The sequence below is a fragment of the Hippocampus zosterae genome, chromosome 16 (genome assembly GCF_025434085.1).
Source record: "Hippocampus zosterae strain Florida chromosome 16, ASM2543408v3, whole genome shotgun sequence".
Classification (NCBI taxonomy): domain Eukaryota; kingdom Metazoa; phylum Chordata; class Actinopteri; order Syngnathiformes; family Syngnathidae; genus Hippocampus; species Hippocampus zosterae.
The window spans coordinates 16,268,782-16,292,696 of NC_067466.1; the positions used below are offsets into that span (position 1 = coordinate 16,268,782).

General features: G+C 45.3%; 1 protein-coding gene across 3 annotated transcripts in view; it reads left to right on the forward strand.

The window, feature by feature from the left end:
* The first annotated feature begins 3,544 nt into the window (after window positions 1–3,544).
* LOC127587763 (polypeptide N-acetylgalactosaminyltransferase 10-like) overlaps window positions 3,545–23,915 on the forward strand; it is a 29,251-nt gene continuing 8,880 nt past the window's right edge. For 2 of the 3 annotated variants that reach the window (XR_007958845.1, XM_052046191.1), the window contains exons 1-4: window positions 15,744–16,033; window positions 20,032–20,134; window positions 21,088–21,226; window positions 21,753–21,919. Coding sequence is in view for 2 of the 3 variants with exons in the window: in XM_052046191.1 (XP_051902151.1) it covers window positions 15,872–16,033; window positions 20,032–20,134; window positions 21,088–21,226; window positions 21,753–21,919 (571 nt within the window). In the remaining variant the exon portion in view is untranslated. Of the gene's footprint in view, window positions 3,642–3,701; window positions 3,828–5,036; window positions 5,152–10,155; window positions 10,233–15,737; window positions 16,034–20,031; window positions 20,135–21,087; window positions 21,227–21,752; window positions 21,920–23,915 lie in introns of those variants that run through there. The other variant, XM_052046192.1, reaches the window with a different exon arrangement.

The window sequence follows — 23,915 nt, forward strand, 5'->3', positions numbered from 1 at the left end:
CGGAGGCGAGCTTATCTAAATAGAATTGATCGGCCTTAGAGATCATTCATCACACCAGGCCTGGCGAGACAGAGGGGAAGGCGAGATTTGAAGGATTTGAATTTTTCCTGCAGATGTCACAGAGGTGAGCGACGCACATTGATTGGATTGGAAATAGCATTTCTTGTGTGTGAGTCTGCTTGAGTGTCTGCGCGTGTGGAAACAAGGAAGCAAAAGTATGCAAATGAGCTATTCGTTTCTTGAAATGACATTTATATGAACTCGTGTTTGTTCTGTTCCGTTTGCTGTGCAGTCGACGCCAAAAGGACGACAGACGATGCGGTTGATGACATTTTCCTCCGTTTGCCGAAAAGCTGTGAGCACGGTATCTCACTCATGCGCGTGTGTTTACTCTCCTAATTTGTTGACCTTAATTTTCGTGTATGTGTGGTCCCATATGTTAAATGTGTAAACAATATTCAAATTTGAGACAGATTAAGACAGATCACATATTTACTTCAATCTTTAATTGTAAAACCTTATACAGGAATTAACATTCATAAACGATGCCTTCTGAGATTGACGAAGAGGCTGCACCACACATACAGTATATGGCTTTTGCCATGCGCATGATGCCACGCTCTATTACGTCCCACGTCAACGAGAGGTGATTGTTCAGCCACACATAGCTTAAAAGACGGCCCAGTGGCAAAGACGCCGACCGACGGATTGACTGAACGGTAGAAGGCATGATAAATGTGCAGTAATGAAACTCATGAAATATTCATTGACCCGCTTCCTCCTCCTCCTCCTCCGCTTCCTCCTCCCACCGTGTGTTCTCTAACACAGGTGAGAAATAACACTTGGATGACACCAATGTAATAACTGTTACTATTCAAGCCTCCATGCAAATGGGGCTGGCAGATCCACTCGTATTTACATAATTCACTGTCAGAGAGCCAGTCTGAGTATGTTTGAGTTTGCCAAAGCGCGGAATGAGCTGTAACATTCGGTCATATCTGGGTCACGGCAACCGGCCGGTAAAGGAAGTATATGAACTGCAGGCATGTTGGATGGAATGATTTCGGGAAAGGGTTGACGGGACCGCCATACTGTAATTCCCCAATAAATACAAATATGCTCAAAGATATGCAATATATTTAAATCCAAACAATCTTGTTTGGAAAAAAAAATGGAAATAAATCATATGCCATCATAAGTATTCACAGCTTTTGTGCAATCGTTTTTGTTGCTGCACCTTTGGCGGATTTTAGAGCCGCGGGTCTTTTTAAAGATGATGCAACAAGCGAGGTCAGTTTCTCGTGTAGATGTGATTTTAGTTAGTTTGTTGCGCACACACACCCCCCCAAAAAAATAGTAAATAGTTCATTTTGCGAATGCCTTGCTACACATATGCTCGTCAGAATAGAATAAAATGGAAATCCTCAACTGTCATTGTCAGGTGCAGAAGTGTCATGTTAGTTATACGCGTTGCATGAATCCATTATTTAAAAAAACAAACAAAAAATCATTGCTTGACTCGAACCATCTGAATTGGAGGAAAATATCCCCCCCCCCCCCCCCTGGAAATCCAAATGTTCCTTGGCGAGGATGCAAAGACCGTCTTCATCTGCCTCGCCGCCTTTGTTTTAGTCACTCGGAGCAGTCGCTGGCAAACACCATCAATGCGCGCTAGCTCATTTGGCAGCAAACGCAACAGATTGACTGGGGAGCCTTTTACAGATGGGCGAAAATGGCAGGCGCGCGGGAGCAACAGCTTGCGCAAACGCAATGGCGCGCAAATTTGCACCCGCGTTCAAACAACCTGATTGAACTTATTGAACCAAAAGCTATTTTCTTTATTAGGCACTCACTCCGCGCGCGCTCTGATGAAGCTTCGACGCCATTAGCGGTTAACTGGAGTTGTCGAGAGAGTCAAATGTTCCTGAGGCCAATTGTGCTATTTCAAATAAAAGACGCCGTTCTGAAAACGGTTTGGTATAATAAAAACGGTATTGATCGGCGTTATAGAAATGCATGAAAAAAAAAATACCGAACGCATATGTTAAGCATTATTGACATTATCACATCATCTTGCCGTCACAATATCGAGATAAAATAGCAACGTGCTTGCTAACAATTTTGTTTCCATCATCCAGATCAAAGTCATTTGCAAAAGTTGAATCAAAACAACCGCACTCTTCTGGTGAGTTGAATTTGCAGTTTCCTTCCCGATAATGTTAAAAAAAAAATGGCACACGCAAATATGACACTAGCGTAAATAATATGAATACAGATCGGAACAGAATGACTAATTAGAGCCTCGTTACTCTTTCAGGGAGAATCTTCAAAAAGGATTCTTCCAACTTTGATGCTATGCTCCACCGGCATTGGACGACGTAGGCAAATAAGCTTGGCAATTTTAGCGAAACGTTTCTCTCTTGGTGGCCTGCTTTCGATTGGGTCTCATCGGGGGGGAAACAATCATACCAAAATGGCTAAAACTTCCTATCGCGTTTCGGGGGATTCGTGCGGCCTTTTTGCGATTGAGATCTCCACCCAATTTTGTGTTGGCACTCCTGGAAAAACAGCATAACAAAAAAAACAGCATTTTTTTCTTGAAAAAAAAATGTCCGTACCTTCTGTGAAAGAACTGCAGGCGTGTCTTATTGTTCGGCTGAGACTTAATCAAAGACTGTGTGGATCCAGCTTTGATTGGAGCGCGTCTTTGTTTGATTTTTTTGTGTTGGACAGCAAGGACAAAATCTTTTCATGTTGTAAAATTGCTTTTTTTTTGGTGAAATTCCCTTTTGACGACACACTCATTTTGTTTTTTTTCAAAGGTGCTGATTGCCAACCAGCCATTTGTGTATTTTAAGTCCATCCATCCATTTTCCGAACCGCTTGATCCTCACTAGGGTCGCGGGGGGGGCACTGGAGCCCATCCCAGCTGTCTTCGGGCAGTAGGCGGGGGACACCCTGAATCGCTTGACAGCCAATCGCAGGGCACACAGAGACGAACAACCATCTACGCTCACACTCACACCTAGGGACAATTTAGAGTGTTCAATCAGCCTGCCACGCATATTTTTGGAATGTGGGAGGAAACCGGAGCACCCGGAGAAAACCCACGCAGGGAGAACATGCAAACTCCACACAGGGAGGCCGGAGCTGGAATCGAACCCGGTACCTCTGCACTGTGAAGTCGACGTGCTAACCACTGGACTACCGGGCCGCCCTGTATCTTAAGTCGTTTTTTTGAAAGTTTATTTTGGCCTTACTCGAATGCAGAACCAAAACATGACACATATCGCACAATATTTTCATTGATTGAAACGTTCGACAACATACGTCCAAGCTCAAATCGCCCCCCCCTGTTGGATTGTGTTTTGTTTCGCTGCTTCCACGGTGCGGATAACCCGTTTGTGCGTGCGCACGTCGTACAAAAACAAATGTAATAACAACGAGGAGCAATCACACGCATCACTTCACGCATTCTCTCTCAATTACAAAAAAAAAAAAAAAAAAAACTTACATTTTTTTTCCGCCCCTCCCATCTGCAGCAAAGAACACATCAGCGTATGAAAGCAAAAGAAGAATTGACGTGATGGATGGCGGCGAGCGAGACGGCGGAAAGACTCTGGAGATCGACAACGTTTCAGGTCCCCCCCGCCTCACCCCCCCTCTCTTTCCAACATCTCATTGTTTGTTTCTCTTTCCAGGTGCTCGCCAGACACATGCCGAGAGATGCCGGCGGCCACGATTTGAACATTAATCACATGAGCGACGCAGCAGCGCAGCGCGCCTCGCGTGCTTGTGGATGGCAGGTGGCGGCAAAAGTAAAGCAGGTGCCACGGCGATACTCTTCATGTGACGTGTTCATTCCTTCGTTTCAAACACAAGGGAGTTTTTTTTTTCGAGGATCTTGAGAGCGGCGCAAAGTTTTTCTTGGGCTTTTTTTGACGCTTTTGAAGGAAAAATCAGTCCAGCATCGACACCTTGTACACAAACACGAAGCCGTGGTACATTGATTTGTGTTTAGTAGTGATTTAATTAGTAAGCACACAACAAATCACGTTTGCAAGTATACTCCTGACTCGTATTATCGAGCATGCTAGACGAAATGAAACGCGAGCACAAACTGACGTGACATCACACAGTGAACAAATCTGCAAAGTGGCACTTTCAAACCATGTCTTGTGATGTATTGTGGTCATCCGTGAGTTAGTGTCAAAGTGGAGTAGTCGCCGGCCAATCTTTCGGCGAGTAAGGGTCAAAAATGTGAATTCACAAATGACGAACTGCAAATATTATTTTTGCAAAATAATAATAATAAAATAATAAATTAAAAAATATATTTTTTAAAGTTGTTTTCTATTCCAATAATAATAATACAGAATTATAAATGAAATTGGTGCACAGCACTGTATTGTATTCTTTTCTATCAATGACTTAAATGAATGTTTTTCAAGTATATAAAAACAGTCGTCATTTTTTTTTTTAATCAAGTGTCTAAAATACAAAAGTAGAAATCGTTCTCTCCTAAAATTTGGCCAATTTATTGAACAAAATGCTGTGAATATTTTTTTAAATATTTTTTTTAATAATCAATCTGTGGAAAGAGATAACTACATTCCGTTGTCATTTCAGAAAAATACAAAAGTAAAAAAAAAAAAAAGAAAAGTTTTCAACAGGATATTGTTTTCACAAAATGACCACATTCTCAATTATTTGAGGTCTATATTTCAACCTAAATTTTAACTTATTCTTTTGTGTTATTTAATGACATTTTCAAAATGATTCAATAATATCAATACTTTGCCTTTTCAAAAAGTCCAATCTGACCTATTACAGATCATTCGTGGCAAGCAGTTCTCAATTATTGTGTGCTCAGGAATGACTTTTTTCTCCCCGAATTTCAACCGAAACTGCATTTTGTTTTTTTTGTAATATAAGATGCAAACATGCACACACACACACACACACACACACATCATCATCATCTCTCGGCGTGTTTGATGTTCTTTCTGTGATTTTTGTTTTTTTCTTTCCTGCAGTTTTGCCGTGGGGGTTTGGGTGGGAAAGCCATCATGCAGAACAGCTGCTGGATCGAATTATCACCTGCCTAATCGGGCCCGCCTGCTGCTTTGTAGTTGCCGCAGCTACCCGGAGGTAAACAATTCCCTGGAAAACAAACTTGCACGCCAACGGGAGTTTCACTTTAATGTCCTTGGAATCCATTTTTACCATCTAAGCAGTCGCGTTGGCAGGAGAACACGTTTTGGGAGCGTCCTTGAAGGAATTCATTTACGACCGAGCTAGACTTCATTTTGATAAAACGTTAAGTAGCCCTTTCTCCCATCAATCAAATTTCTTGACTCCAAACAGTTCTCTGCTTCATATCTATATCTCTCTTATTCTGCCCGAACGGGTGAAAAATAAACCTAATGCACTGATCTTGGTGAAGCAGCATGTGGCTCACTGCCCCAAGCGCATCTGCTCTGCAATTTCTCCTCTTCCTGCCATAAAAGGTCATCATCAAGTATATTCTTATGGCAAAAAAAGGTTTATTTTTCAATTTCATGCCTCCGACAAAAAAAAAAAAAAAAAAATGTAATAACTCAACGCAAATATGCATACCACAGAAGCGTATTCATTCCTCGTGCGCGGCAGGGAAATTGGTTGATATTTTCCTTGCGAAAAAAAAAAATGAGCCCACCTTCTTTGATTCTTGGTGGAATCAATAACCCAGGAAGATTGAAAGCTAATTCCGCGGCTTTTTCATCAAAATTATTGACTGCGCTCGCCATCTGCATTTTATTAGACTCGCCTGCGCCCTTTAGACCGCGATATGCAAATGCGGGAAGGAAGCCGAGTCATGTGACCTGCGGAAGAAAAATGGGGGATGGAAATTTACCAAGAGCGTACATGTCATCAGATAATAACGTCTTTCTTGATGAAGCAGCATGTGGCGCGTTGCCCGAGCATTAGCTTTTGTACGCTACGTTTCGAGTCCTTTAATGAGCCCCGCAGGTGACATGAAGGGCTTAACAGCGGTTCAAATAATCTGAATTATTTTTTTTATTTAAAGCGTATAATATTCAGAGAATAAATGTGTAATTTCGTGCAAAAAAATGTCCTGATATTTAAAGAAGTTGGAACGTGGAAGAACGTGGCGAGTGTTGTCATTTTACGAGAAAAACGCTGCGATAGCCCGACGGCAAACGTCGTATTTCAAATGAGGGAAACCGCTTCATCTAAACTCTCAAACTAAGACTTGATGCACAACTTTTGACTTGACTTTCCTTCCCCCGCATGTAGACATTTTGTCTGTCTGGCCGCCCGTCTGTCTTCCTAAAAGCAGCAGCATCGTCATCCTCCTCCCCCGCCCCCGCCTCCTCCTCACAATATTCTCAACCATCCTCCCAATCTGCCGTGATCGAGGTTTCTGTCGTCATATTCAAACAAATGCGCAGCCCAAGATAAAAAGGGAAAAGGGACCAATTAGCATCTCTGCGCCAGACTCAAACCACAGGAGAGTCGCCAGTCATCTCTCTGTTTTCATTTTATACACACACACACACATACAGAGAACCTCTGCAAATCCCGGAAGTCGCTTAAGATAAATTGAACAAAAAAAAGCATACTTGTCGGAAGAGTTCTCCAAGAAAATGAATGTCGCCCAAACTTTCCTGTCTTGCTCATTTTGCCCTTCATTTAACATTCAAATGGTACGCCGTTGTCAAACTAACTGTGGATAGTTTAAAAATTCATTTGGCAGTATGAAATTTGGCCGGCACGTCTATTATGAGCAGATCCACAAAAAAGTCTCAAGAAGGCACAGTCGTGATCGTTTTCAACTCCGTATCACCCACCCGTCAGTGCAGTCGACATTTCGCAAAATCAAATTTGGTAGGCATGATGAAAATTAATTGACCCATAAAACAAATCCAAGTCCATTTTGCTTAGGAGCAGCCATTCTGGAACATAAATCATGATTGGACCTCCAAAAAAGGGGGCCATATTTGAAAGGGCACCAAACCTGCCATTTGTGTTTGCAGCGGCCATTTTTGCATCATTTTAGCCGTTTCCGAGGCGGTCATTCCCCCAGATTTTTTTTTAGTTATTTATTTTTTGGGCAGCGTGGAGTCGACCCTTTGTGCAATTTGGTCGGGATGTCAATCATGCTTAGACCTACACAAAAAAATCTCAAGAATCCATATTTGAAAAGACACGGAAAGTCTGCCATTTTAAGGTCATTTCCCCCACAAAGCGTTTATACCCGTCACTCGCTAATTGTTCGACATCGCTAATTTCCACAGTACACCGAAGAGAGCCTTTTGTATATCGTAATACAAAAGACAAATCAGTACACACACGCGGGTATTCAGCTCTGTAAGTGCGAGTGAATAATTCGTGTGAACTAATCAAGCCAAATTCACTCGAATAATTTAGCCAGTTGGCGTTGAAAGGCAGCGTGACGCACGCAGGTGCACAAACACAATTATCAGCGGGGGGGAAAGACTCACATTAAACCTGTTGAACTCTGCCGCTTGAATGCGGAAAAATAATGTGCGCAGGCACCGACAGCAATTCATTATTCTCCGATATTTAAAAAAAAAAACAGCATCGGAGCTAAAAATGGGAATGTGATTGACATTTGGGAGCGCGTCTCTTCGTACGCTCGCAAACGCAATTGCAACGTGATCCAAAAAAAAAAATGCAGCAGCTTTGATTCGGGTTTTGTAATTTTAATCGTCGATTAATCTATCAATTAATCGATGATTAAAAAATTTTAATCATCGATTAATTGATAGATTAATCGACGATTAAAATTACAAAACCCGAATGAAATCGGATCTACAAAGAAAAAAAATTCCAGCCCTTTATACCAAAACAGGTTTATGATTTCAAATGATTATTGCAGAAAACATCAATGAATATGATTACGTCACGGCTTTGGACCCTAAATTGTCCGAAAATTGGCATAAATGTCAATCATGGTTTTCCAAAGTAAAAACAAAGCAAAAAAAAAAAACTTGATCAGTCAGCTATCATGGAGGAGAACAGATATTGGCGAATATTGATTGGTCATCGGTTAGTGGTTGCTCCTCTGTTTTGGGATTTGTATATCAAAATAGCGTCTCAAACGCGGTTGAGGGGTTCAAACGGGGCAAATTAAGGCTTCGGGTTTCAAACCTGGGTTAAGGTGCATTGCAAAAGTTTGGTTGCAAACTTTCAAGTTTGGTTGAGCGGCTCGGTCAAGGAAAAGAGTTTAAAAGTAGGGTTGGGACTTGTTTTATCTTAATTCGCATTTCAAAACAGGATTCAAGCCAGGGTTAAGGTTTCATATGGAGGGATTTTACCTTTCTCGGGATTTCCAGTCAGTTAGGGTTGAAAATCAGCATTTCAAATTATAATTTGATCAAATGTGGATCAAATTATGATCCACATTTCAAACGAGGGTTTGTTCGTTAGTTCCTAAAACACAAAAGTGATGTACTCACTATTCAGCTGCTGTTGTTACAGTCACTACCTCGTGTCTTCTATCTCTCTCTAATGATCATTTATTGGAGCGAGGCGTTTATTTGTATTTTTTTTCCTCAGTGTGTTCAATTCGGCCTGGCGGCTGCAGCAATTACAACCTCCCAAAAAAAAAAAAAAAAAAATCAAACACACTAAATACTGTTTTGGCCGAGCTCTGAGCCAACTTCAAGATTTGTCTGGGCTGCGACGGAGCTGATTCCTCTTTTATTGCTCGATTCCTTGCAGCCAGTGTGTGCCAGCGAGCATTACCTTTAATTGCGCCGTCACGGCCAGACGTGTAGGGCGCGTCATTCGCGCGCTGTTGTTTACTGCCACGTAAAACGCTTTATTGAACGAGGTTTTGTACGAGGCTCCGCTCGTCATCGTCTTTCAAGCGCGTTTCGAATTGGATCTGCTCTTTCTACCGTTACAAAGTTCAGCTTTCCAGATGCTACGTCAAGCGTAATGGAATCTCCCCGCTGAGGCCTCGCCACGCCGCTAGGCTAAATGAGACGCTGCATTTATTGATTCAAAGAATAATTAGGGGCGCGGCTGCTGATAATTCTCTCATCAATAACAGAATTTATTTGTTTCATTTCCAAGCTGGTCGATTCCGAGCGACTTTTGGCCCGGTAAAGCAGAGCTCAGGTGAACGCGACCTTTCGCGCATGCGCTACGGGCGCATTATCGGGGTGTTACGCGCACACGTTCCTCCCCGTTATCGGTGCCGCGGTCTATTTATTGGGGTAAATAACGGCACTGTGTCGACAGACTTTCAAAAATAATCACCGGGGATGAGATTTGGACCCGAGATGTCGAGTTTTGCTGTTTTCCGTTTCCAATATTTCCTCCGTGGAAAGTGAGGCATGAAAAGACGCGTGCATCAATATGCTAATACGCACGAAATAGGCTTAGCGGTTTGAGATAGAAAGGGGAGATAAATAAGCTTGCATATTCTCCATGGTTGTTGTTGTTTTTTTTTATATATATATATTTCGAAGCGGAACATTCAATTTGCCGCTTAATCTTCAGCAATGTTTGGTGACATGTTTAGCTAGTTTATCCCGCGATTGTCGGGGTTCGACAAGGGGTTACGTCTCCTTGAGACGTCTGCTAACTCGCTCAGTGAATTGGCGAATAACTGTCACGATTTCTGGGAAACGGAAACACAAACTGTTTGGTCGAGCGGAAGTACACGCGCCGACCGCCCGCGATGCCGACCGCCCCAAGGATTGCGGCAACGGACGGCGGAGATTGCGAACATAAATGAACGCCGGTCGAGACGGCGACGAGCCGAGAGGGTCGAATATGGTGCCGGCCGGTAACCATGGCGACAGCAGTCAACGTGTTTCCCGCCCCATCACTGGGCCACTAACGACCCATCCGTACCACTTTAGATCTTTTTGCCAAAACGCGGGATCAAATTGTGGCGGACCAACAGCTGCAGTCTGCCCACGCACAAAAAAAAGAAAAAAACATTTCTTGGAATGGAATGACTTTCTTTTCTTTTGTTTTTTTTTTTTTTAAGGGCCCACCCGTGTTATTCCTAGCTTCCTGATCGCTGCATTATTAAGGCAGCACGATTTGTTGCCAGAGCTTTCACCCTGGCTTCCAATGCTCACTCATTTATTCTGTCATCTCTCCATCCAGGCGCGGCTTTGCTCCGCCTCCACGTGGCCCAGGTGTGGGGGCAGCTGCTCCGTTCCCACCATGTCCACATTGGTCAGGTCAGACACACACACACACACACACACACACAAAACACGCGCGCGGAAGGACAGTACAGCACGTACCTGGCAACCGGTCAAGAGACGATGAATGCAATCGGAGCGAAAGAACCCAGAGGTGGACTCCATCTCGGGCTGCCTTCAAAATGACCCGTCGGCACACTTTTGTACTTGCGTTCATCGAAACGAATGTGTGGGGGGGTGGGGGGTGGGGGGGGGGGAGAAAAATAGTCATTATTTTGCCTTCAAAAATGTTGTGGGTCTTATTGCCTTTATTTTCAGATGAAGTAAAAAGCAGAATATACTGTATTCCATCCGTTTGTCTTCGGAAAGTCTTGAGTTTGTCAATCCTAATGGCTTTACTTTTGTCTTTAGTGAAATACCGATTGAGATTAGGTGAGCGATTTAGCCAAGGAAGAATATAACACGGGTTTGCTTTCAGAAAGTCCTTCGGTTGGCAGGTCTCGCTGCCTTCACTTTTGTCTTGAGTAAGCGACAAAAAGGCTCGCTTGAGTTAAGATCAGATGGCCGAGTCATCCGTTCCTTCGCCTTTAAAAAGTCAAATGTTTTTCGGGTCAAGTCGGCCAAGTCCAGCGACCGACTTGGCCGCCTTCACTTTTGTCCTCACCGAATGAAAATCCTGCTCGATTGGTTTGAGGTCAGGCAAACGACCTGGCCATAGAAGATTTTCCCATACATTTTCCTTGGCAACATTTCAAGCCGATCAATCTCGCCGCCTTCGCTTTTGTCCGTCGAAAGTGAAAAGCAAGCACGCTCGCATTGCGACGAAGTCGCCATTGTCGAATATTCCATTTCTTGGCATCGAACAGTTTTAATCGCGACTCTGAAAGGCACAAACAGAAAATCGCTGTCCGGTATTTAGCCACACGGCGAAGCCCTTTCAAGGATCGATACGTCTTCCTGGACGCTCTTGTTTTTAGACGATTACAGTCATTCGCCGGCCGACAAATTGGGACCTGAGATATCTTAATGCAAACAACATTTCAAATCAATTTGCTCCTGCTTTTTTTATGGCATTTCGACGCACGTGCTTCTTTTTTAATGGAGCACAATTCCCTCCCGGTAAAAGCATTTTTTTTTTTTTTACCCGAGTGCCACGATTTAGTGCGTCTTACACCTCCGTCGCCTTCACGTCACTTTGACTGAAGCTCATCTGCATGGAAGCCCATTAGGCGGAAAGATGAGGCACTCGGGCACGGGACGATCTGCTCCAAATGAATTCATGAATTTTTTTTCTCCCCGCCGCACACTTCATCTTCCTTTTTATGCATTCATTTCCCCGGCGGTTTTCTTTGGGCCACGAAAGCGATCTTTTTCCAGATTGATCGATGGAGGAGGATACCCCCCCACACCCCCCCCCCCACCCCAACCCCCCGTCATTCCAGTCTCTGTGGCTTTCATGCTAAAGCGGTGGGGTGGGTGGCTAGCGAATAGTTCGAAATGATGATTGTATGCATTTCATTTTGAGGGGTGAGGTACTTCCACCGAGAAGCAATTTAGTCCCTCCATATTGATATCCTGAGAGACGAGAGTCAGAGTGCGTTCTCGCGTGCATCCACACTTGCCTGCCGTTTTGCAAAAAAAATACAGAGGATGAGTGATGGAGTGAGCTAAGTTAGTAGTAGCGCTAGCTCGTAGGATTACGCAAAAGCTTAATTTCCGATTTCCCATAAAACGTAGACATCATGACACTTTTGGAGTCCTCCTCAATTTTTGCCAATGGAGTCAATGGAACCATTTTTTTAATTTTTTCCATTTGGCCTCGACGGAGTTCTAGTTTTATTTTTAACATGACACTTACCGGGCGCCTTGATTGTCCTCCTCCCTGCGTGAACGATTGGCGCATATTCAGCCAGACAGAAAAAAAGGGATAGCAAGTGTCGGATGAGCGCGGAGCCATAAAGCAAATTCTCCTTCCACTCAGCAACAGCGGTCATGGCCGATTTGCCGTGCGAAAGTGTAATTCTTCTGGTGAATTACCACTCGTCGACCTTTCGCGGCATGACGAAAGGGCACTTTCACGCATAAATTTCCCCGCAGAACGGCGGCCAGGCTGCGCTTTATCACCGTCCAAATGGACGCCCCGGTGTTTCCTTTGAGTCTGTATATACGCTGTAATAAACGCTGTGTTGTCGCCGAACCTGTTGACTAATGGTGTCATTTGTGCACCTGTGTGGGTCATTCCAGGACTGGAGGACAATTCGAGCAACATTTTTGAAAAGCAGACCATTTATTTTTGAATTAATATTTTTTTGGGGGGGGGTTGTTTGTTGTTTTGGGTTCATGTTGTCAGGAAAAACAGGTCATCAACCATCACCGTTTGAGTCATCCAGTTCAACCATTAACGGTTTCTATTTCGTTCGTCGTGAGCGTCAAAATTTGCCAAATTGAACCTTTACAATTAAATTTTTTTTTAAAAACGTACATTTTATTTGAACGTTATTCGAGTTCCTGTCACGCGGTTGCAAATCGAATGTTCAGTTTTTGGTCTGCTTGTTTGTTTTTTTCTGCTCAAAAATACAAGCTAGCCGTGTCGGCCGTCATGCTAACTGGTCAAAAACAAAATTAGCTTTGATATAAATGTGTCTTTTTCGGATTTTCGGATATTATGACTAACGGTGACGCCCTCCGGCGCTGCTGAAAACATTGACGTACATACGAAAAGCTTCGCTTGACGATGACATTCCAGCCGAGTCATGTCGCTCCCTTTTTTTTTTTTTTTTTTTTTTGCTGTTGCGTGTATGTGAAGCTGCAACATCGGAGTGTAATCGCTATTGCAATGAAACAAAATGTCTTAACAGTGACATTAATACATGTCAATGAAATCATATTTTTAAAGAAGCAGATTTAAAACTTGTTTTAATATTAAGTTGGCAGTTGGGCGGAGCATGAGGGGGAAAAAAGCCACAATATGGGATGCGCACCAGTTATTTGATATTTTAACTAATATTTCGGAGGTTTTATAATGACACAAGTGTATGTGTCTATAATTTGCACATGGGCTCTTTGAAACTTCATGAAGTGGATAGAAACGTTCCTCCAATTCTGGAATGTACCCATACGCAAACATTGCCATCAGTTTGCAAGCGCGGTTAGCCACACACACACACACACACACACACACACACACACACACACACACACACGAGTGCACGATTCGTTAAGTGTTTGGAGCATTTAGAGCTAAAAGTCATGAGCATAATAACGACGGTAATAAGAGCCCCAGCGCCAGTTGCTGCTCAGGTCGCATTTGGCGCGTAATGAGTCGGAAGCTGGAGGGAAATGCGCAGTACGGCGTCCACTGGCAGGAAGGTGTGTTGGCCGCCGGCTCGTCACGAGGTCCCATTTACCTGCTTTATCCGCGGCGGAAGAGAGCCAGCGGTAATGCTCGGCGAATGGCCATTGGGCTTGATTCAAAAAACACACGGCGGCATCCCAAAGGGTGCTAGGGGCATGTCAGTATTGAGGGTAATCGTTCAATTTTCACCGTGATGTCACGTTCTTCCACTTGTAAACGAACCCTTGATTGCCATTTGACCAATGAAATGACTTCAATTTGGATTTTCGTCTCGTCGTATGAAGGTGTGACGCGGCGTGAGATAATTGGCCTCGAATTTGCATTTCAAACTGGTCAGTTGATGCAAAAAAGAGCCATGTTGGAAATTCAAACATAATTAAATCAACCTTTTTACTCACATTGCCAGGAAAGTAGAGCTGGCAACTGTGGAGCGATTAAAGACGACGCTTTCTGAAAGGCTCTCCAATTAATCCTAAAATACATCCACGGGAATAAATCAACACCTTCCTCGAATAAACGCTGAATTTTTTTTGCCCTGGACATCCTCGCCACCACACACAGTGCCTGGAGAGCATCGGTGGCAATCAAAGGCTCATTAGATGCTGCTCAAACAGTGACCTCCGCTCTAATGGCTACAATTTATCACTGGGTACATTGTTTGCGGAAATAAATCAGCACCTCGTCTCAAGTAAACCCTTTTCCTTTTCCACCGTGTGTCGCTCTGGACATCTTCACCGCAGCGAAGAGTGGAGGTGGTTTCTGTAGAGTTGCCGAACAATTAAGGACTAATCAGGCGCCGCTTAAATAGGGTCTAGTGCTCTTATAAATTACCATTCATTCCATAATCGCACGCCTTGGAGAAAATACTGAATATCATCTAAAGTCGAGGAATGTAAACACTCAGATTGGTGCATTCATTAGAAGTTAAATAATTGGGGTTGTGCCCTACACATTTGTATGGCAAAGCTGAAAACTTGACCTCTTGCCCCCAGTAAACGCCCTGTAATGATCCATCATTGTCGCAAGCGGCAGGCCGTTTGCCCCCTCTGACATGCTTACTTATCTACATTCATAATCGAGGGCCCTTCCAAATCCGAGGCAATCAACCGCTCACGCGCAACACGCACACCGGCCAACACTTCACTCCGGCTAATCCGGACCTCTGCACGGCCAGCGGGGAGAAAAGCTTTATCGCCGGCCGGCCCGGTTGTGACAATTCAATCGGTTCAGTGTCTCCATCGGCATGAATTATGGATAAGTCCGTGAACGGGGCTCTGGGATTTATGACTGCAGGCTTGGGAAGGAAATAATGAAAAAAAAAAAAAAAGAAAAGAGGAAACCATTATTGACTTGATGCGAGAATGACAGATTGATTGACCGTCTTTTGGCTTGAATGAATTCCTCGTTGTATACATAGTACTTGCGCTCAGCCTACTTTAAGTTAATGGCATCAAGCGTGACTGAGCAGCAGAAAACCGGCGGAGGAGCTGTGAAGATGCTTTGCATTAAAATAAAAATAAAAAGTATGGTGAAGCCAGGAAATGAGAGACAGTGGGGGATAATGCATTAATGTTAGTGACTGTTAAAAAAACAATATGAGAAATACCTATTCGAATTTGGTTGCTATTTTATTTCATTTTTTACAATATTATTATGAGTTCTCTCTCTCTCTCTTTGTATATATTTATATACTGTATATATAATGTCTGTATGTATGTATTTACCGAAACCAATGGTGTTTCAAAAAAAAGAAAACAAAGAAATTTCTGCTGTCATGCCACAGCAACAGGTGGCGCTGTAGTTATGTAACCCAAAGGTCATTTTAGCCTTAACTTAAATAAATACATTTTTAACATGATCGTAATAAATCTAAAAATATAATACAACAGATTTGACGTTCAGTAATTAAACGATCCCCACAAATGAAAACAGCGTACGATGTGACGTCATATACAGACGACAAGCGAAAAGTAACGATAGACGTCGTAAGAAAAAATAAAATAAAATAATAAACGATAGACGTCGTACAGTGCACCGGATGCAGTTGTTAGAAAGGTAACAGAACTGTTCGTTTTAAAATAATTCTGCAATATGTGCTGTTATTGTGAAAAGCGCTAAAAGAAGTGACGTTTGCTTCCGAAGTAACATTACTTTGAAATCACTGCGCGTCGGCGTCTGGCTCGCAGTGTGAAAGTTGGCTGCGGAGGAGAAGGAGGAGCGCGAAGGGAGAACAGAAGCCAGCCAGACAGCCGGGGCTTGTTCACTTCCGCACGGCCTCTACCGCCGCGTTCCTTCGGCTTGTTCTTCTTCTCCCGGAGCGATGAGGCGGAAGGAGAAGAGGCTGCTGCAGTTCGCGGGGCTGCTCATTGCGGCTCTCCTCTTCCTCCCCAACGTCGGCCTGTGGTCCTTGTACCGGGACCGGGTGTTCGACAGATCGGCGGCCAACGCGGCGGACGGACCCGGCGGCGGCCAGCAGACGCAGGTGAGTCGGCGGAGGTGGCGCGTGGCGGGGGTATTCTACTTTCTCACCGCCGGGTGACGCTTTGTGTGTTTGGTGTACGGACCCGGGGGTTGGAGGGGGGGGGGGGCGGCTCTCCATGGTTCTGAACCAGGCTCGGGCGATTTGGAAGCTAAACTCTGGCTCAAGTTCGGTAACACCTTTACCCTCTGGTCGAAATATTTAGATACCCCTTAACGTGAGCCAATGCGAGGACCTTGGAGAAAAAGGCCACCTTATTGATTTCCTAATTGACTTGCATTTTGGATACCTGGTTCTGAGCATAGTGTCATTTTGGCAAGCGAAGTGGAGTGTATACCCTGTGCTGTTATCTAGCCATCCATCACGTTTCCCAAGTGGGACGAACAATTTCCGTCTGTCCCGACTGGCATTTGGTGAGAGAAACGGGATATCTGATACTTTCCAGGCCAACTCATTTCCCATGACTGAAGCGAAAGTGATTTGGCGAGAGACATTGTTGTCGATCCATTTTCTATACCACTTGGACTCATAAAGTCTCGCACGTCGAGCCTATCCTGGCTGACTTCTGTCGAGAGAAGTGTGATGTAAAATCTTTGACATCCATTTTTGATGGGGGGCCCCATGCATCCATTTGCCACCAGACTTGAGGGAAAAAAATGGTTGTCTATTCATTTGTGAATTCAAATCAATCCTGGCCGACATCTGCTGAGACAAGTGGAATAGTAAATCATTTCTGTCCATTTTTGATAAGTCGAGCTTATCCCAGATGTCTTTCAAGCGCTTTGGGTGAAATGATGAGGAAAGTGTTCAAAAACTATACATGACATTGCTGTGTGCTGCGCCAAATATTTTGAAATGATTCCCCGTCACGAGAAGCCAGAGACAAAGTATTAGAGTCAGCGGGTTATTTTTGATGTACTTCTTTTTTTTAACACAAAAGCAATCATTCCTTGTGTCATTTACTGACTGCCGTTTAACAGTTGAGTTATTGAGTCCTGTCTGTGTTTAATGACAAACAATGAAAATGGAAATGCCACCCAAAAATTGCCGTTTATTAACGACCTTCCAACCGAGAGTTGCGCGTGACCTTCTCCCTAATAACCTTTTAAACGGCACACATCTCATTTTTATTGAAAGTCGACACATGTGGAACCAATTTCATTAACTTTTTTCATCATCTTCTCCCGCTATAGCTTTGCTTCTCTGGTCATTGGTGACTTTTAACAGCCTTAATAGCTAATTGCGTGATATGCCATCACGGCAGAATTGATTCATTTATCAATTGGCAGCTATTCGTAAATGAGCTTCATTTTTTTTTCTTTCTTAGGGACTTGCAGGGATTCCCAAAGTTAACTGAAATCTGGGCTTTTTAATTATTTTTGCACAATGGCATTTGCTACTTTAATTTAGATCCGGCGGTTACATTTTTATTTTTTTTGTTTAACTCCACAGAAACTTCTCTTTTGTCAAATAATGGCAGACAATCGTTGGATGGGCTTTGTACAGAAAAAAAAATGAAACGCTCCGTCTACACGTTGGACCGGACTGAACTATTTATGTTCCCAAGGCAACGTATCGTAACGTCACCACATAGCAACAGCCTAGCATAGCACCAGTGAAAATACACCAACATATGGAAATGAAATACTTTGAACCAGCGGCAAGGCAACGTAACGATGTAACTATGCAATGTAACCACATAATGTGTTCACCGCAACGTAAAAACACACAATGGAACACGGCGTAATAATGACGTAACGGCGTGACACACCAGTGTGACGTAATAGTGCTCTGTCGCAACTTAACACAACTTGGCGTAGCTAGCGTGATGTAATATGTGTCAACAGAACAACATCATGAAAAAGCGCAATGTAACAACGTAACATAACATCATGGAAAATTGCAATGTAGCGATGCAACGTAACAGCAAAACAGTGCAGCGTAGTTGCACAACGTAACGCGGCGTAACCTAACACTGTGATGTAATAACGCCACAGCAACGTAACGGGCAAACGGAACGTACCGACGTGAAGAAACACTGCAACGTAATGACGTAGCGTAACGACGTGTTGCGACAACGTGATGCGACGAGTCAGCTAACAACACGCATGCGCCAAATTGCCGCGATTTGAAGGTACCGTGGTGGCGTTCACAATCTTTAGAAGCAACGGGCGTGGTTTTGGTTAAGTCTTGGCCGACATCAACACTCCCTCGGTGCTTCTCCTGTTCTGCCGTTAAGATGTTGAACACAAAACACCAAAAAAGAAGTCCAAATTCAGATGGAAGACTGCTGCAGGGAGGGGGAGGGGGGTGTAAGCCCCCCCCCATCCCCTCTTCCCCGGGGGCAACACATTTTATGAATGTAGTTCCTCTGCATTCTATTTCATCTGGCATATCAGGCCTCGTCTCGTCGCATTTAATCCGCTCTGATCTCGCTCGGCTGCTTTCCCGCGCTCGCCGTGTCATCTCCGAGCGAAGCAGACGCAAACCAACAAGGGGAAGCAAATGTGCGCTACAAACGGCTCTAACAAGACTTATGTGTGAAAAGGCTGAATGGGATTAGTGTATTGATTTTTTTTTTTTTTCTTTGCTAGCTACTCCACTGAAGTCGTACCAGCCCATTGGGATCAGCCAAACACAAAGCGGAGACGCGCGTTTTTGTTCTTAATTTGTCTGTGGTGGTGTTGTTTAAGAATCGTCGAGCTGAACAAAACGCGAATGGTGGCGCGTCGCGATGGGAGTCGTCCGTTTATCACAGTGAAGCGTAGCCGAGCAGAGATAAATATTCAAGATATTTTTTTTTTTGTGGGTCGAGATTTGCGAGATTTGAGATTTTCGTGACTTCAAAAGGCTATTCTTTCTCACCCAAGTTTTTTGTGGTATTACTGTTCTCCAATGTCAGTCGTAATGATCAACACCGTCTTATTTTGTTGAGAACATTTTTTGCATAAACATTTGGTCAATTTGCGAAAAATGGATGACCGCTAAAGGTGTTCAAATTGCGAGTTTCCATTGCATGTATTAGTATTACCCGTCAACATCAGCACTATTTTTCTTTGTGGCAAATTGCCTATTGGAAATGTGACGCGATGATTTTTGAAGCAAATTATCCCCCCCCCCAATGTTGTTCTTAGAACCTTTGGTGTAACTTTACATTTGGACCTTTGACGTTATTAATTTTAGCACTAATAACTGATACTGTTACAGTTTTTGCACATGTTTTGCGGCGCATTTTCGCCACCAAAATGTTCATCCTGAATGAGTCCGTTTTTGAGTTTACACTGTAGGGCCGCAACGATGAATCAAACAACAATTCTCCCGTTGAACATGAGGACGTGAACCAAAACGAGACCTGTATCCCGCATACACGTTATTGCGTTTGTGGTTTGATTCAGTGCATCCTTGAAAGACACCCCAAAAAGGTTTCTGATCCTGATTGACTCGCCGGTGCGAGAAGTGGCCGACCAAAAGCGAGCAGAGGTGGCGAGGTAATTGCATCTCTTGAGGAGTGGGAAGGGGGTTGGGGGGGATTCAATGCGGACTTAGCAGCAGACGAGGAAGCGCTGAGAATGTGAGTAGGAGGGGTGGAAGCAACAAGCGACTCCTATCTCTCAGTAGGTGGCGGGAAGTATCGACCCCGGCGGGGTGTTGAGAGAATGAAGGGGGATGCGCTGGTCTTATCGCTCTTTCTGTGGGATTTGGCGATGTCCTCGGCAAAATGCAACGCATGCGAAAGGAGGTTGCTCACCAGAGAGGCGCTTGCCAGCCGGACGCGAGAGTCACGTGAAGGCTAAGGCAAATTGAGCCATGTTGCCACGTTGCGCTCCCCTTGCGCTCCACCGGGGGCAGTAAAAAAAAAAATCAACCGACACATTCAAGCCTAAAGTCACCACGGCAAAGTTTAACCGTTTAAAAAAAAAATGACATTGATTATCACGCTAGCCCCCCAACAAACAAATCGGGTAACCGACCACATCGGCGATGTGTCTTTCCATCCACAGGGGCTCAACCAGATGAGGAAGGTCGGCCATATTGGGCAAGACGGCGTGCGACGGACCGACTGGCACGACTACGATGCCATACGAAGGGACGCCGTTCGAGTTGGTGAGTGTGTGTGTGTGTCGGGGGGCAGGGGGGCACCAAAAATGCACTCTCTGAATGTTCTGAGCTCCTGTTTTGATGCTGATGTTTGTGTAGCTATTCTCTCCAATGCTCAAGACAACCAAAAAATTAAAAAAAAATATTGAGAGACAATGCATCGTGTGTGTCGTGTACCCATCCGGGTCGATTCAAACCACCGGTACCGATGCTGCTTCTTGTCTTAGCGGCGAACGCCACTTTCCCCTTCTTCGTGCCAAATTAAACCGACGGCTGATTTGTTAATGAGATGAAAAGTATTTGGCCGCCGAGCGAGTGGGAGTGCAGTGGAGCTCCTGCAGTTGTTGTAAATGAGAAACCCAACGTCACCCCAGGGACCCAGATGATGGATGATGGATAAACACTGATGCCGAGCAATTGTTGGAGAAAATAGTGGCCGCGCGGGGGGGAGAGGCTTTTATTTATGATCTTACAAAAAAAAAAAAACCTCATTAGCACCTATTTGAAGGCTTGAAGTAATGAGCCTCATGCAGCCGTTTTCCAGCCTGACAAAGAACTCGGCGGAGATGTCGGTTGTAATAAAGAGCTCACCAAAAAGTCTCGCAGACGCAGATCCGGAATTCGGCCATTTTTGGTTTGTAGCACGAATTGCAAGGCGTGTACTTTGGATCAAGTGGCGCCGAAGGAATCTTGCCCTTAAACGAGCCCCGATCGGAAGCGGATGCGCGGCGCTTTTGTGTTTTTGTATTTCTTAGGGATCGTATCGGTCTGAGATCAAGGCGATCCGTGCACGCGGCGCGAAACAAAACGTCAATTAGAGGAGTTGATGGCGCCCGCTTAATTACCAGCGGCAAAGCCGACACATCGCGCCCGCTTAATGGAACACGGCGTCTGCGTGTAATTTGATGAAGTCTTCTGACTGGCTGTGAATTCAACCGCCTTGGCTGTTCTCCCTTTAGGAAACGGCGAACAGGGAAAACCTTTTCCCATATCCGAGGCCGACCAAGTGGACCTGGCCTACAGGGAGAACGGCTTCAACATCTACGTCAGCGACCGCATCTCGCTCAACCGCTCCCTTCCGGACATCCGCCACCCAAAGTAAGTCTTTTCACAACTTCACGGTGCTTTGCGAAAAGTGGCGGCGGGCATTAAGCGCTTCAAAACGCGCGCCCTTCATTGTGTGTCTGTCGGAGTCGCATCTGTGACGAGATGCGTGCTGAACCTGGTATCTATTGATATCATCCGTCTTAAAGCCGAAAGTCTTTGGAGACGTGTGTGTGACGTGCCGTTAACTCATTCACTTTTTTTACCGGGGCGCGGCTCTCCCTTTTTCCCCGCTGAATTCGATGCTGTTAGCCCTTTTCGCGCCGTCGCAAAGCTACCGTTTCCCCACTGAGTCCTTGTAAATCCATTTGTAAACATTTCCGACACGCTCTCAATCTCAAAAGCCCTTCCCTGGACGCTTAACCTTTTCCCGAAAAACAGATTCCAATTCCGCCTCGCCGCCATTTTCTCTCGAAGGGCCGCCGCGCCACGATAGCTGCGCTTACAAAACGCCGGCCAACTTCCACCAACAATTAACTGCAATTAATTGGTCCTGCCGTCTCGTCTGCCTTGTGCGTAGCTGCAAGCGGAAGCTGTACGCCGAGAAGCTGCCCAGCACCAGCATCATCATCCCGTTCCACAACGAGGGCTGGTCGTCGCTGCTGAGGACCGTCCACAGCGTCCTCAACCGCTCGCCTCCGCAGCTCATCGCCGAGGTCATCCTGGTGGACGACTTCAGCGACAAAGGTACGCTGATCTTGCCCAATGACAATACTGCGCTTTGTGTTTTGTGGCAGGGGCTGTAATCTCACACCAAAATATTTTTTTGTGCTATTATCGTCTCGTTTGGAGTCGCCTGCCAGTTTTTCACGAGCCCACATCAAATGCTAATTGGTGCCATGCTAATTGCTAATTGCAATGCTAATGCTAATTGCAAACGCGTGCTTTTCCAATGAAAAGCACGCGTTTGCACAAATGAGACTTTTTTTTCTTTTTAACCAAACCAAAAACTTTTTTTTTTAATTGAAACATACACAATTGCTTTTGTCATGTACTGTTTTAAAAAAAAATGCAATTGTCAAATCTGATTGGACCTTTTGTCGCCGTCCAATGTGATGCTCCGATTTAGATTTTGGGGGTAACAAAGTTGACTAGTTTTTATTGGGGGGGGTGGGGGGGAATCGAGAAACTTGCGTTTCATTCCTGACAATTAAAAAAAAAGAAAATGGAGGCCAGGTGGGGCGCCGCAGCACCAGCGAGCTCCATTGTTGCGACTTGAACCCCCGCGGGCTGTCGGCTGTGATATTCCCTCTCGGGGCCGCTGGCCTTTGATTAGATTTCATTCCAACTGTAATTAAGCCTCAGATACCCAAGCGGAATGCAAGCTTCAATCGATGCTTCTCTGCGCATGAGAGACTGCCTGAGGAATGTCGGCGGTGGTGGCGGTTGGCGGGGGGTGCGGGGGGGGGTGTCGGAATGGAGGAGGAAGGCGGTATAAGGCTGAAGTGTTCCTGCGCGGAATGCCACACAAATCAATGTTCCTTTCTCGTCAAAGACTTCCCGCATAAATAGGCCGGCGCTGCCTGACGGAGGTGAAAAGTGTTTCATCGCGGAGGAGGAATCCACCGCGCGGCCACACGACACGGCAAACGCAACCAATAGGAGCCAATGCGCGAGGAGGTGGAGGAGGAAAAGCCGCGGCGCTCGCTTACTGGTGGCACCGACTCTCCCCCCCCACCCCCCCCCCCCCCACCCCCGAGATTCCGCCTTGATTCGCAACATACTTGAACGTCGGCTTATATGAAAGGAAGTCGGAAAAATTGGCCAGCGGCCGCCTCGCCGCCAAGCCACTCGCTCTGCCAAACTCTCAGACAAAAGATAGAAATTGCCGCGCCTCTTCCACTTTGCAGACGGCGGCGGCGTTGGGGTCCGCATCTCGCCTGTTGCCATGGTGACCTCCCCCGCCAACCGAGCACGGTGGCCCTTTAATGGAGTCGTCAAGTAGGTGCAGTCGCATTTGCACTCGCCTTATCACTTCAGTCAGGTGCTTTTCTCGGAAGCCCCCCCCCCTACCCCCCCCCAATTTTAGTTTTACCTTGAATCCCCACGGCCAGCAAGTGAGACTTGACCGACTCTGATGTGGTTTTCCAGTCAATTTGCATGGGAGGTCGCGCTGGGGAATTTCACAAAGGGGAGTCATCTTGCCCCCCCCCCCCCCCCCCCAAAAAAAAAATATATATATACATATGAAAATGATTCCAGCCAGTATCTAAAACATGTTGCTGTTCGGAATCGATCACAGAATAGTAGCGGCAATCTGCACAAAACATTTTTTTTTGCATGTCTCTAAAAGGTCAAAGAGGCATTCGAGAACGCACGTTTTGAGGCCTGCCAGGCGTCCGACCAACACATCTCAGCCTCAATTAGTGTCATGCGCCTCCCGTGCCGAGCGCGGCGAAAGCGACCGAGTCGTCCGCGTCGAGGGGAAGCGATCGGGCCATCAATCTGCCCGTGGCACGCCTCCGTCAGCTGAATAAAACACGCGCTTGGCTACGGGCGGCGATGAACGACGCGTGAAACGTATCCAAAAAGTTAACCTGGAAACCGCCAGAAAAGACGTGGAAGCTCCCACGACTTCCACGTCTGTGCGGCTTCAGCGACCGCACTTACTTGTCTTGTCTCCATATCTGACCGCTTTCCTTCTCTTGCTTTTCCTTCATGGCGGCGCAACTGCTGTTTGCAG